Below are 14,523 nucleotides of genomic sequence, written 5' to 3'. Positions count from 1 at the left end.
TTTATCATTGACCAGTTAAAGTTCTCAAAAACTATTAAAAAATAAATAAGATTTTATAAGACTTTTACAAATGGCTTATAATTATACATGTAAAAGATTTATAAAAAGAAAAATGGGCTAAATTTTTTAAGGCATTCAAATGGATAAAACCACAAGATTTCGAAAATCGGACAAAAATTCCAAAACATGACAAGCGAACATCCTAATGCTCCAACTACAAAGTGGTTTACCCCTTTAGTATTAAAAGCTTGATATGATTGGTTTTGTTAAAGCTAAGTATGCCAGGCTTATTTAATAATAAAATATTGACCTTTGTTTGATGATAAAATTTGTATTCTTTTGCAGACAGTTCACCAGAAGCAGGGCCTTCTAATATCAATAAAACTGAGGAGAAAAAAAGAAAGAAAGAAGAAAAGGAAGCTTTACAAGATTTTATGTCTGATCTCCCTGAAGATGAAGAAGACTACTTAGATTTAACATTGACTGAGGAGGAACAGTTTCTTAAGGAATATAAATCATTGGTTGATAGTCTTGGAGATACATAAATAGTTAAAGCAATATAAATCGTTGGACGATAGTTTTGAAGATAGATAAATAGGTTGTCAAAATCAGAAAAAAATGATGAACGATCACTGCTTAGAAGACAAAACACTAATGTATTATCTCCCTTTTACAAGGATAAATGTTATGAGGTCTGAATGGGAGTCCTTGGTTTCTGTATTTAATTTTTAGGTAATTTGTTGTACTCTACATTTTTTAACCAATTATTCTCTATTCTTTATATTAAAGCATCCCATAATCCTCTATTCTAAATTTATACCCATTTTCCCAAGATTTTTTTTGGCACACAATTTCTTAATCTGTAATCCCCATCCAGACCCTCATTTATTAATGATCGGAAAATATTTGAATTATAAATTGATTTTATAAAGGCAACTGTGGGTTTACATATGTTTACATGAGGTCTTTATGACCAGTTCAGGCTTCTGGAAGAAAGCCTCTGGTTCAATTTTGTGGGTTTACATTCCTATATTTATATAGATCATGAGCAATTCTGGCTTCTGGTGGCATCTGGTTCAATTGTGTGGGTTGAAATATGGATATTTTTTTTTAATACAGGAGATATACCAATCTAACTGAGCAATTCAGGATTTTGCCTTCTAAAAGTCTCAAGTTTAAAATCATATTTCATCCTGCTTATCATATGATATAGTATAGTCCTAATAGCTGCCAAATTCAAAATGAAGTGATTCAAAAATTACCCGTTTTATGATATATTTTGGTTGATCCAAGCTGTCATCAGATATGACTTATTTATAAATAAATTTGGACATTTGACAAATTATTGAACTAGTAAGAAGTCAATCTCTACACAATTGTTGGGAAATGAGAATGATGGTTGATATTTCCATAGATGAAAGCCACCATTTAAAAGCAGTGAACAAGCTTATATAAAAAGAAAATTCTGAACTTTGAAAAAACGTCGTATTAGTGAATCTCCAAAAAAAAAAAAAAGGTTGAAAAGTCTCCAACAATCATTAGCTACTACCATTCCTGAAAAAGAAACAGAGTAGGGGCAATTAGACCAGATATTAGTGAAATTTTAAAACTGAAGTAAAAGATATATAAATAATAAAACCAATATTCATATACATGTATAACCATGTCAAGAAAACCATTGTTTATTTTGTTAACTTTTTTTTGGAACAGCAAGTATATTCTGCTTTATAAAGTATGTGTCTTCCCAAGAAACAACTTAAAATTTGACGAGACTCTGTAAATTGGTACAATTAAGCTTCTTAAAAATTATTTTATTATTTCTTGGCTGTGCTAAAAGAAAACAAGGGCTGAAAACTTTGTTAAATCAGCTTTTTCTGCATTTATGTAAAAAAAGGCGACATTGATAATATAAAAAATCTTGTGTAATTTATTTATGTTTATTGATCATATGCATTGCTATACATAAGGTACCGGTGCATCGATGAAAGAAATCTAAAAAAAAAATAACTTTTTCGCGGGTTAGAAATTGGCCTCAAACAAGTAAATGTAACCAACTTTAGAAAATAATGCATTCACAATACCCATTTAGAGCTTGAATTATAACCAAAATATCATGAAACCTTGCCATCACAGTTCACCTTTTGTTTACTCATTAAACAGCTGATCACTGCAACAAAACCAGAAAATGTATATGTTTTATGATTTGTTTTGACATAAGACGTTGATGTTCAATGAGGTAAGCCTTTATTACAGAACCTACCTATTGTATTTAATGTTAATTCCTTCTAGTCCTAAATATGCATGAAATATTTGCCACTGGATGCTTAACATCCAACAATCAATCAGTGTGGTATGGATGTTGGTTGTGTCCTTTTTTTATGTACTTTGAATTAATTTGTTAATTATTTTATTTATTATTGTGGATATTAATTTTCTTAGGTTAATGTAAAATTGTACTTTTTATGGATATTTGATTTTGAGGTGTTGTTAATGTCTGAATACAAGCTTATAGAAAATCTATACATAAACCACAAAAATCAACAAAAAAATGTATCTTATGAATAATAATAAAGCGACTTTATTTCTTCAAACAAAGATAACAACATCTTACTGTATGGGAGAAGATTATTTGACTAAGTATTCCTTTTACCCATTTGTATTTGGACTTATATATGCATATTAGTAATTAAGGTGTCTTGTTAGAGGTAATAGTTTCTGGGAGAAAATTTGATAATTGATATTTTTAATTTGTTTTTAAACTTGACTGTTAATTTGTAATAAATTTTAATTTGTTGACAATAATAAAAAATGAATAATTATTTATTTTGTCCTTATTTATTTCATTTATGAAATTTCTTATACTATTATATGGTCTAATACATGCAACTATAAATCAGAGCTTTCTAAAATTTGTCTTCATATAAACATGCTTCTTCTGTCCTCTTTATCTTCCTCCAGTAGATCGATGGAGTACACCAACCTTACTATATGTACTATAAAGTTTGACAAATTTTCAATGAAAAACATTATATACAGCTAAATCCCTGTGGAATAAATTCTATGTACATTAATATCTGGGTTTATCTTATGCAATACTGTGTGATGTGGTTTCTGATTCATAGATCTTAAATACTGGTTAACCTTCTTACACAACATGGCTATACATGAAATTTTCTTTGTATTTTTCTTACTACAAATAAGAAATTCCTGAAATTTGTTGTCAGGTTCATGTAGAGATGATTTATCATGTGCTATTTTTTTTAGATTTATCAAGCTTCAAATTCCTGTCAACCAAAATCTTAATGCAGGGATATCATTAGAGAGCTGAAGCTCACAATGTTACATGTTTTTTTTCAATGAAGAATTTTGAACACAGCCAAAAACATGTGACTTAAAGAAAGAAATCATAATTCCTTAACATATATGCTATTTATAACATATATATTTACACTTTCTCATAATATGCATAATTGAATTTCGAAAATGTCAATAACTTTAAGTAGTATTTTTTTTACCAAACATCTGTTCTGTTCTTCAATTTAGAATGTTGTAAATTTGTTGTATATGATGATGTATGATGATGGAAGTTTTTAACGATCTCGACTGGCTATACAGTTTTATATGATGTACACCTTCGGCTGTTGTCTGCTCTATGGTCGGGTTGTTGTCGCTTTGACACATTCCCCCATTTCCTTTCTCAATTTTACTTGAAAGATCAATTTATATATTCAATATCTGGATAACAGATATGATGTGTGCAAATAAAGGATTAAGGTCGACATATAAGACACTAAATGGCCCTGATTTATAGCTAAAATTTCAAATGAGAAATTTTCTTATAAGCGAGTAAAAATTGTCTGTACCAAGTCAGGAATATTACAGTTGATATTCATTCGTTTGCTATGTTTGAACTTTTAATTTTGCCATTTGAATACGGACTTTCCTTTTTTGAATTTTCCTCGAAGTTTGGTATTTTTGTTATTTTACTTTTTCATGACGACACAAATAGTACATTTTTCACATTTCATGAAGGCATATACATTTTCATTCACTTTTGGAATCAAAAGAAATAGTGCATTCACCGACAAGAATAATCTTTAAACATAATGTACGCTATAACATGCTACATATCTGGTTTGAATATTTATTTTGTGGAAGTCTGCTTTTTATGTTTCCTAGGTATAAATCATGAAGAATTTTTCAAATTTCTTCAAAAATCAATACGTGTGGCCTATTTGGGCTGTGCAGTATGGGAAAAGCTGCAGAAAACTAGTTTCTCTTTCATTTGCTTACATATCTTGGTTAGGGACTTTCCGTTTTAATTGAATTTTCCTCGGCGTTCAGTATTTTTTCGATTTTACTTTTTCATCAATTTTTAACATTTTGTTTTGTCTTTAAACTATTGACTTAATATTGGGGGCCAAGTATTCCCCAAACCCAACTTAACACTTTTAAATGTAAAACCCTTATTTTAAAAGAGGGACGACAGATACCAAAGGGACAGTCAAACTCATAAATCTAAAACAAACTGACAAGGCCATGGCTAAAAATGAAAAAGACAATCAAACAACAGCACACATGACACAACATAGAAAACTAAAGAATAAACATGATAAACAACACGAACCCCACCAAAAACCTAGGGGTGATCTCAGGTGCTCCGGAAGGGTAAGCAGATCCTGCTCCACATGTGGCACCCGTCTTGTTGCTTATGTGGTAGGTCACTTTCATGAAAGGGAAGGGGATTGTAGTTACGACGTAAGGAACATATCCGATATCATTTGTGAAACGGTTATTCCATAACAGTCAACCAACTCGTGATGGCGTCCGTAAAATTTACGAAGGGATGATTTCAGCTTCACCATTTGGAACTCTTGGTTTAAATAGCTTCCTTGTGAGCAGCAACCCTCTATCAAGAAAATCATGATAGGAAATGCACGCACGGGAATATCGTATCAATTGGGAGATATATACCCCGTATGCAGGTGCTGCTGGAATGTTGCTACTTAAAAATGGAAAGTTCACAATTGGAAAGCTGAAATCATCTCTTGTTGTAAAGTTTTGTTTTCAACCGACCCTCATTGTCCTTTTTCTAGATGTAAGTCAAGATATGAGGCCGACTTAACTGTATCTGTAGTATCCTTTATCTCTAGCTCGATGGAATAGATGCGTTCCACATAGTCACCAAATTTTGAATTATTTAGTGAAAGAACATCATCTATATAGCGGAAAGTAGAGTTAAAGGATATTGCTCACTTCTTATCTTTCTTCCTAAGAAGTTCCTGCATAAAGTCAGCCTCATAATAATAATAAAGAAACAAGTCGGCAAGTAGAGGGGCACAGTTTGTTCCCATTGGAATGCCGACAGTCTGTTGAAAAACACGTTCTCCGAAAGTAACAAATATGTTGTCAATCAAGAAATCAAGCATCTTGATAATATCAGTTTCAGAGAATTTTTTGTTTGAATCAGAGTGGTCCTTTACAAAGTAGGATTTATCCCTCCCTAAGATAAGATACTTGTATGTAAGTTGGCCATTCTTTTTTATGAAGCAAAGCAATACCAACTCTTTCAATTTGTCTCTTAGTTTGGAATGTGGAATACTTGTGTAAAGAGTAGAAAAGTCAAATGTTTTAAGATATAAAGTCAACTTTTGACTCGTTATAAAAGATGATTAAAATGCCGAGTGGTCTTAATAGTTGTTCTACGGTACCTTTAGCCTGTCAACACTGAGATTGTGAATTCGAATCCGGCACTTGGCAAGGTGCATTCCACTCCAATCTTTATTGACTAGGATTGTCAGTTTTTAAAGCAATTGCTTTTATGCCGTCGCGTATGGCCATCTTTGTGACCCAGATCAGAGACTCCGCCCAGATCAAGCCATAGTATTTTGTTAAACAGGCTCCTGGTCAGTCATTCTTTAACACCTATGTATGTTTTCTAATGCAATACATAGCTTGAAACTTTAAAAAAAAGTTAGTGGATTTAAGAAGTTTCAGAATATGTTCTTGTAGATGTATTTTTGTATTTAAAGGGTCAACCGTTTGACTATCAAATAACATAGAAGTCCGAGTGAAAAAAAGTACATTTTTATAAATGCGATTCCGTTTTCCGCCGTTCGTACGATGTTTCAACAAAATATGGATTCATTTCAGTTGTTGATTTAGTATTGAAAATTTAACTGAATTATCTCCTAATAAATACGGTTTTTTATGTTTAATTTGTGTTTCTTTAAGAGGTCAGGTGCTCTTGTTCATTCATAAAATTATCGTTCATTCATACATTTATCGTAAAATCAAAATCACTACACAGGTTAATGCGTAGTGTCAAATTATTACCTGTAATCTAAAAATAGACAAACTTTATTTGCGCAAATAATTTAGCGGAACGAAACCCTTGTTGAAAACACATAACAATAAGTTCGTTTTCCTTTTCTGTCACAACTCCATAATATTTATCGATCACCTTACTAATGAAATGGACCCGTCCAAACGTAGTAGATGCCAAGTTGGTCCAGATGAAGAGATATTTACAATTTGGAATTTTCCTGTTTATTAATACATAGATTGAAAAAAGTACGTCTTTTTAAATATCATGATCAAAACTGGGTTTGCATAACAAATGTCAGATGAAACCATTATCCTCGTCTTTTCAGTGAACAAGTCTACTACGTTTGTTGACACTCGACGGTCCACCGTGTTAGCAATTTTATTTCACATGTTTTCGAAATATTGAAGATCATTTTTCGCAATGTTTCCTGAAAATTGATAAATATCAAAGCAACGTAGAGCTGTTTGTTCTTGTTCGTATAATAAAATTGAGAATGGAAATGGGGAATTTGTCAAAGAGACAACAACCCGACCATAGAAAAACATACAACAGCAGAATTAAGGTCACCAACAGGTCTTCAATGCAGCGAAAAATTCCCGCACCCGGAGGCGTCCTTTAGCTGGCCCCTATACAATATATATACTAGTTCAGTGATAACGATTTAATGTCATGTTTGTCTGTGATGACCCCCCTTTTAGGGATTGCATGAGAATTGTAGTTATCTCGTACCCACATGCACTTGTTTCTATCCATAGGAAGGTCGACTATCCATATAAAACTATTTATATGGATAATCGACCTTCCTATGGATAGAAACAAGTGCCTGTGCTCGTACCGCATCAGAAGGACACATATCAACTGAGCAATAATGTTTGGAACTTAGTTTTAAAAATGATGACAAAGTAACATTATGAAAATAATAAAAAGCTGAAATATACATTTATTCTTTACATGTTTATGTCTTGTAAGATATTTTATTTCTTTCCCGTTTTTTAACATTTGCGTCTGGAAAGTTGAAATGTTTTAACTTAATCATTTGTGTTAATGGTTAAATATAAATTAATAATGAAAATTGTTAAAATTAAATCAATAAAGGAAATTATTGCCAAGGAAGTTACAAACACTACCAGGGGATAATCCATGATGATTTCTTTTTGAGTTATATGTTTCAGCACATGTATATTTGACCCCAACTTTAGCCTGGTAAACGTGTTGTCTCCTTGTGAAATATAAAACATATTAAAAATGACTTTCTGCTAAAGTCTTTTATTTATATAAAGTTAAAACCTTCTTACTTTTAACTAGACAACACTCATGTCAGGTTTAATTCTTGTATATATGTGGATGAAAAATAAAAGTCCCCAAACATTAACATGGCAGCAATTGCTTTTACAGCCTTTAAGGCTTTGATTCCTACTGAAGGTCGGTCTGTCTCTGTGGGAACTCTGGGTTCGTTTACCAATAATTAAAATGACCGCCAGGATTAAGGACAATAGTGATGAAAGAGGCGTGAAACACCAACAAATCAATCTTAAAGTAAAGCTATTTTCTTTATTCCTATTTATTTTTTTATTCTGTTGATTAAAGTTGTCTTTCGTTCGATGCAATATTTGAGAAAGTCATTAATTTTTATAATATAAAGTGTTTCATTTCAGATTGTAATTACAGGTTATAATACGCTGTTTTCATAACATGATGTTTTTTAAGTATGGTTCCAACTTTTTTTGCTTGATACAATTATTACAAGGTAAACATGGTTAACATCCTAGACAATGTTTACATGATCTCGGCGTCATATCGTGGTTTAGTTATTAACGTTAAGTTTCTGTGATTTGTTCAGATTTCCTGATATGGGATAACTTTATTTGGTGTATATGTCGTGTACATTTTATTATTTTGTACAGGTTATTACTTGTACAAAATTTTTATACAAGTAATAACTCGTATGATGCCATCATACAGGTTATTACTTGTATAAATATAATTGTACAAGTAATAACCTGTACAAAGTTTGTGGAGAAAAAGATAATAACTTGTACAACTCACTATCTTTCGTATTTTTTGAAATTTATATTGTGTTTGTTTTTCTGTTCTTATTTTCAAGTGTTTATCAGTAATATTTTTGAAATGTTAGAAGTTTACAGATGAACGAAGGACGCAAAGTAATAATATAAGCTAAAAGAGGGACGAAAGATACCAAAGAGACAGTCAAACTCATAAATCTAAAACAAACTGACAACGCCATGGCTAAAAATGAAAAACAATAGTAAACATGACACAACATAGAAAACTAAAGAATAAACAACACGAACCCCACCAAAAACTAGGGATGATCTCAGGTGCTCCGGAAGTGTAAGCAGATCCTGCTCCACATGTGGCACCCGTCGTGTTGCTTATGTGATTACAAATCCGGTAAATAGTCTAATTCGGTAGGTCACATTCATGAAAGGGAAGGGGATTGTAGTTACGACGTAAGGAACATATCCGATATCATTTGTGAAACGGTTATTCCATAACGGTCAACCAACTAACGTGACACCTTGTGCAAATTTAGCTAAAGAGCTAGATGCCACGTAAATGCGGACTTCTGGTACAAAGTGACATGGTCGTTAAAAGCAAAAATAAATTGGTACCCTCCATTCATTTATTTTCAAACATACATCATGACGAAAAATTGCATACATAATATCATACATCGGAAATATAAGTCAAACCTAATGGATTAAAAAACCTATTTGTTTGCACAAGACAAGGAAGCATGGCATCTTGAATTACACAATAAGTTCATTTTTTTGCATTTACATTTGCCTGTTTTACAGCCACCCCGACAGCTGCAGTGAACAAGACCTTGGCCACCACTTAAAGAAAGCAATTGTACTGCTTTTCTGACGTTAACCTCTGTATTCTCTGGTATGTCCAATATTGTCAATTCCTTTCTCTGAATCTTTTCAATTTGATTTCGACTCATGAAACCGATCATGATTCCAACTTTTGTACCTATTTTATATCCATTTTCTGCAATATCAAGCACAAGACCTTTGATGTTTTTACAGTCCATCGGCCCACGGTCTACTCTTTGTACTGGTATTATGACATTGTCTCCAATTTCTAAATCTTTTAATCTTTTTTTGGAAGAAGACAACATCTCATCGGCCTGTCTTTGTTCGCCTGACAAGGCTCGTTTTCTCGCACGTATTATTTTGAAATTTGTGTCTGTGTCAACATCAGTTTCAGTGCTCGTACTAGTTAACACATTAATTTCAGTGTTATTGTCCAGATTAATTTCGGTTTCAGTGTTTGTGTCCAGATTGGTTTCAGTTTCAGTGTTTGTGTCCATATCGGTTTCCATTTCAGTGTTTATCTCCAGATCTGTTTCCGTTTCAGTGTTTGTGTCAAGATCTGTTTCCGTTTCAGTGTTTGTGTCAAGATCAGTTTCTGTTTCAGTGTTTGTGTCAAGATCAGTTTCTGTCTCAATGTTTGTTCTGACATTGTCGTCACTAGTAGCTGTTGTCAATGAAATTAAATCTTCTTCATTTTCTAGAGTGACAAGTAATTCTTTTGAAAGGGCTGATGATGACAAGCCAATTTTAGGGTCACTTCCGAATAAAGCTTTATACATTTTTAATCATTTCTTTTAAAAAATATATACCTGTTTTTATGGAATTGCACAAATCCTAATCCCTCCGACCAGTGTGTGTTGTTGATTTCGTGTGTCCAAGAAATCATCATACTCTTTATGTCAGCGTTTGCTCTTTCGACAGACCCCTGACTTTGAGGATGATATGGTCTACCATGCACTAATTTAAGCTCTGGTCAAAGGAGTTTAAGTTCTGTAATTACATTAGCCGTAAATTCCCTTCCATTATCACTTTGCAGTATATGTGGAGCTCCCAAAAGCAGAAAAATGTCAGTGAGTTGGTAAGCCACTTCAGCTGCTCTTTTTGTCTTTAAAGGGCGCAGTACACTGAATTTAATTAAGTGGTCCTGGTAGTGCATGATCCACTTGTATTCTCCATCTGGACATGACTGATAGTCAACAAGGTCTACTTGACCTCGGGAATTAAAGTCTGTAGAAGTGATAGGACGAACAACTAATTTTGTGGTTTCAGTACGACTTTTCTTCAAAATACACTGTTCACACATCTGAATGAAAATTCTGATAATTTCTCTGCTGATATTGGCAAATTGTTTTTTTAACTCCTTATATGTCTTGTGGATGCCCCCATGGCCAACTCCAGAATGTGCAGTTCTATTAAATCAACGGATAAAGTTCATCTACTGTACGATAGTAAAAAATTTCATCACCTTTGCGAATGAGTTTTACAATACCTGCTACACTCAAAACATCATATTGCCTTAAGAAATATCTTTGAAGAGCAGTCTTTTTGGAACTTAATTTTGCTTCCTTTACATTCCCAATAGTCTCTCTGTATCTTTCACGTGTAAATATTGAAATATTAGAAGATTTATTGTAATCACACAATTTAATTATTTCATCATGCAATTTCTTTTCTATACTGTTTTCCATCTTAACACTTTAGTTTTGACTACTTAAATGAACAGTTTTGTTCATATATTTGATATATCAAATGTACTCACATATTGAGAGTTTATATTCCTTTAGGCAAAGTAATGAATTATATGTTAAAAGAGAAACAATTTGTTGTGAACTTCAAATAGGCCAAGGTAAAATAATGATTTGTACAAGTTATTATCTTTTTCTCCACAAAATTTGTACAGGTTATTACTTGTACAATTATATTTATACAAGTAATAACCTGTATGATGGCATCATACAAGTAATTACTTGTATGAAAATTTTGTACACGTAATAACCTGTACAAAATAATAACATGTACACGACATATACAACTTGCTGTAGTTTATCTTATAAGATTCTCCTGACTTTGAGCTCAATTTTACCGTTTGCTAGTTTTTGGTAAAGGATCGCATGATATGCAATCACAAACCTATGGTTCTGACTAGATGTCGAAATCTTCAAAGATGCACAAAATATGTTGCAATGATATAACCAAACTAAACATCTTATCCATGAACATTTCCAGAAATTTGTTAATGAAGAACATGCTCAGATATTCAAGTAACCAAATACTTTTATACTTGTCAAGAAAATTACTTAACTTGTTCAAATTGCAGGAATCTTAATATCTGTTCTAAAAGTGTCATGATTTCATTGTTAAAGTCATAAGAAACCTCAATTTAAAAAAAAAAATGTATAAAAAAAATTATGTTTTTTTTATAACTCAATGGATAGTTTTCATTATAAAACTTATGTACATATACCTTTTTCTGAAGAATATTCTTTAATTTGTTCATATTTAGAAGAAGTTTACTTTATTTTCATTGCTTTCTAACATACTTTCCGCATGCAAAGTGACATCAGTGTGACCCATCTCGTAAAAATCCGGTGATCGCAATACGCATGGATGTCCTTAAAATAAACTATTATCTGATTGTGCATGTTAAACACGTGCTCAATATCCATGTTTTTTTTATTGTTAACAAACAGGTGACAATCGTTAAACTTCGGCTTCAAAACACGAACTTTGATTACCTGTCATATTTTAACAACAACACTGACCGATTGAAAAAAAGATGACTAAGTTTATGATGTTTGTATGCATTGATTCAAGAATTGAAATAACATTATTTTTCACCGTTCACTCGTTTACTATGACTTAAAATTGGAGACCTTTCCCTCATGTTTATGGTAATCAAGCCAACAGTAAAATAATATGATTTTAATCAATCTATCATTTGCAGATATCTATAAAGTATACAGTATTGATTTTTTTATTCGTTCTTTAATTAAGAAGTCAGCTTTGATGTATGGAATGATTTTAAGGTGTACATGAGTGCATACTAGGGGTTTTCTTACCATGACCTCACTCCATGATTCACTAGGAGAAAACAATCAAAAATTGTATAAAATGTACGGCAACAGGTGGGCAGCGTTTATTTTTATCAAGTTAGTTTCTAAGAAATAAGTAAATAATCTTCGGAATGTAATGTGAAGAGTGATTGGAAAAGAAGATGGGCGAAAATACCAGATGAACAGTCAAACTCATAAAACGAAAATAAACTGACGACGCCATGGCTAAAAATAAAAAAGACAAAGAGACAAATAATAGTACACAAGAAACAACATAGAAATCTAAAGACTGAGCAACACGAACCCCATCAACAATTTTGGCTGCTTTTAGGTGCTCTGGAAGGGTAAGCAGATCCTTCTCCACATATGGTAACCGTTGTGTTGTTCATGTTAATACAAAGCCAGTAAATAGTCTTATTCGAAAGGTCACATTGAATATGAACGTTTGGTATGGTTCATCTGACCTAGCTTGACGACCTTATTTTCATAAGTCATTAATGTTATTTTTTACTACAATAGATAAAAATAATGAAGTGACTTTTGAAAAAAACACAAAGAGAATGTGGTATGAGTGCCTATGAGACAACTGTCCATCATAATTTGTAATTTAAAGTAAACCATAGATAAAACAAAAATAGTGTATGTTTAAAGTACAAACCTGTATGACATTCGGCAATCCTCGGTAGAATCCACTACTCTCCTTCTAGATGAGGGTACGGAATCGGCCGAGTTGAGACGAATGGTCTATATGAGTGTACTCTTTGGATAGAATTATTCTAACGGCATTGTTATGTAAGCATTGACGCAATATATATATATATATATATATATATATATATATATATATATATATATATATATATATATATATATATATATATATATATATATATATATATATATATATATATATATATATATATATTAGTTCCGTTTCTTGTATATTCCTCTATTAATTGTGGAACACTACCCATAGGGTATTATTTTAGTAACTATTTACACCTTAAAACATAAGGAAACATTTAATTTTGTACAGATGACTGAATTAAGGTTATAATAGTTACCAAAGAATTAATATCATAATTAATTCATAGGATTGTCATCATCAAGTCTTAAAAAAACCAATTATTTATAATTGGGTGAGGTGTAAGGAAAAATTAAGTAAGAACTGGATATATTTACAAATAAGAATTCAGAATTTTAGTGGTGTCAATTAAACTTTCTTATAATTGGTAGTTAAAAGTGCTATACATACATCAGAATTTATAATGAAAAGATTATTTTATAAGACATGTGTAAAAAGGGTTGGGGTTAAGACTATGCGAGAGAGAAAAAAAAATGATAATTTCGTTACATTAACACAAACAAGAATTTGAACACATGTCATCGTTAAATGACGCTTGTGCAACCCGATATTGGTCTTAGGTATTATATCCCAATCGTCATAGTTGGCCTATATTATAGCAAATGTTTCATAATTGCAATAACAATGTCTTTTGATCATTAAAATTTCTTTGAAAAGCCGTACCAACAGAAACATCATATTACCAATAAAAGAGGTTATACAAAATTCTGTTCTTTTAAACAGAAATACGTCAAGCAACTAATATGACTCATATAAGTTACAAATTACATCATACAAAAAAAATGATTTTGGGGGGAAAAAGATGAGAGAAACCTATTTAAGTACAGTTCAAGTATTTGATAATTAATAAGTGGCCGTGAAAGAGACCAATATCACTGGGAGTTTGAAATTTCAGATTAATAGATAAAGAAATAGCCTTTTTTTTAATACGCTTCTTGCTTTATCATGTGACCAACATACCAATCCAATGTTAGCTCCCTCATATCGAATCCATGGACAATGTCTTACCATATAGCAGGTTATTTTTGCGGAGAAAAAAATTTTCGCTTATTTTCGCGGACATAACAAAATTGCAAAAATGAATTTAAAATTTAAAACGGCACATGCAAAGGTATTGATAAAAGTTTTGAATACGTCATAATAATAACCGCCAACATATTTCGTATTCCTTATTCAATGAAAATCTCGAAATTTTACACTCGCGTAGATAACCCGCTATTCGGTAATCTATATTGCCATTCTACGGGAAAAAGTACAATGAGAGTTAGCCGCCTCCTTTTTCCCACTGAATGTCTGCTGTGTTGTATGTTAGGCTACATTTCGACTCTCATCTCTACTACATCAAATTTTAATCTATCTGATGAATATATTTTTTTTATGCCCCACCTACGATAGTAGAGGGGCATTATGTTTTCTGGTCTGTGGCTCCGTTCGTCG

General features: G+C 31.9%; 1 protein-coding gene across 1 annotated transcript in view; it reads left to right on the top strand.

Moving 5' to 3' along the window:
* LOC143059053 (NEDD8 ultimate buster 1-like) overlaps positions 1-678 on the top strand; it is a 48,233-nt gene extending 47,555 nt beyond the window's left edge. The window contains exon 17 of the mRNA XM_076232522.1: positions 346-678. Coding sequence (XP_076088637.1) covers positions 346-545 — 200 coding nt within the window. The 3' untranslated portion in view covers positions 546-678. The remainder of the gene's footprint in view (positions 1-345) is intronic.
* Positions 679-14,523: the final 13,845 nt, after the last annotated feature.

Source organism: Mytilus galloprovincialis, chromosome 14, assembly GCF_965363235.1.
Source record: "Mytilus galloprovincialis chromosome 14, xbMytGall1.hap1.1, whole genome shotgun sequence".
In the NCBI taxonomy this organism is placed as follows: domain Eukaryota; kingdom Metazoa; phylum Mollusca; class Bivalvia; order Mytilida; family Mytilidae; genus Mytilus; species Mytilus galloprovincialis.
Note: the sequence above shows the minus strand (reverse complement) of the source record. Positions and strands in the feature narration are given on the sequence as shown.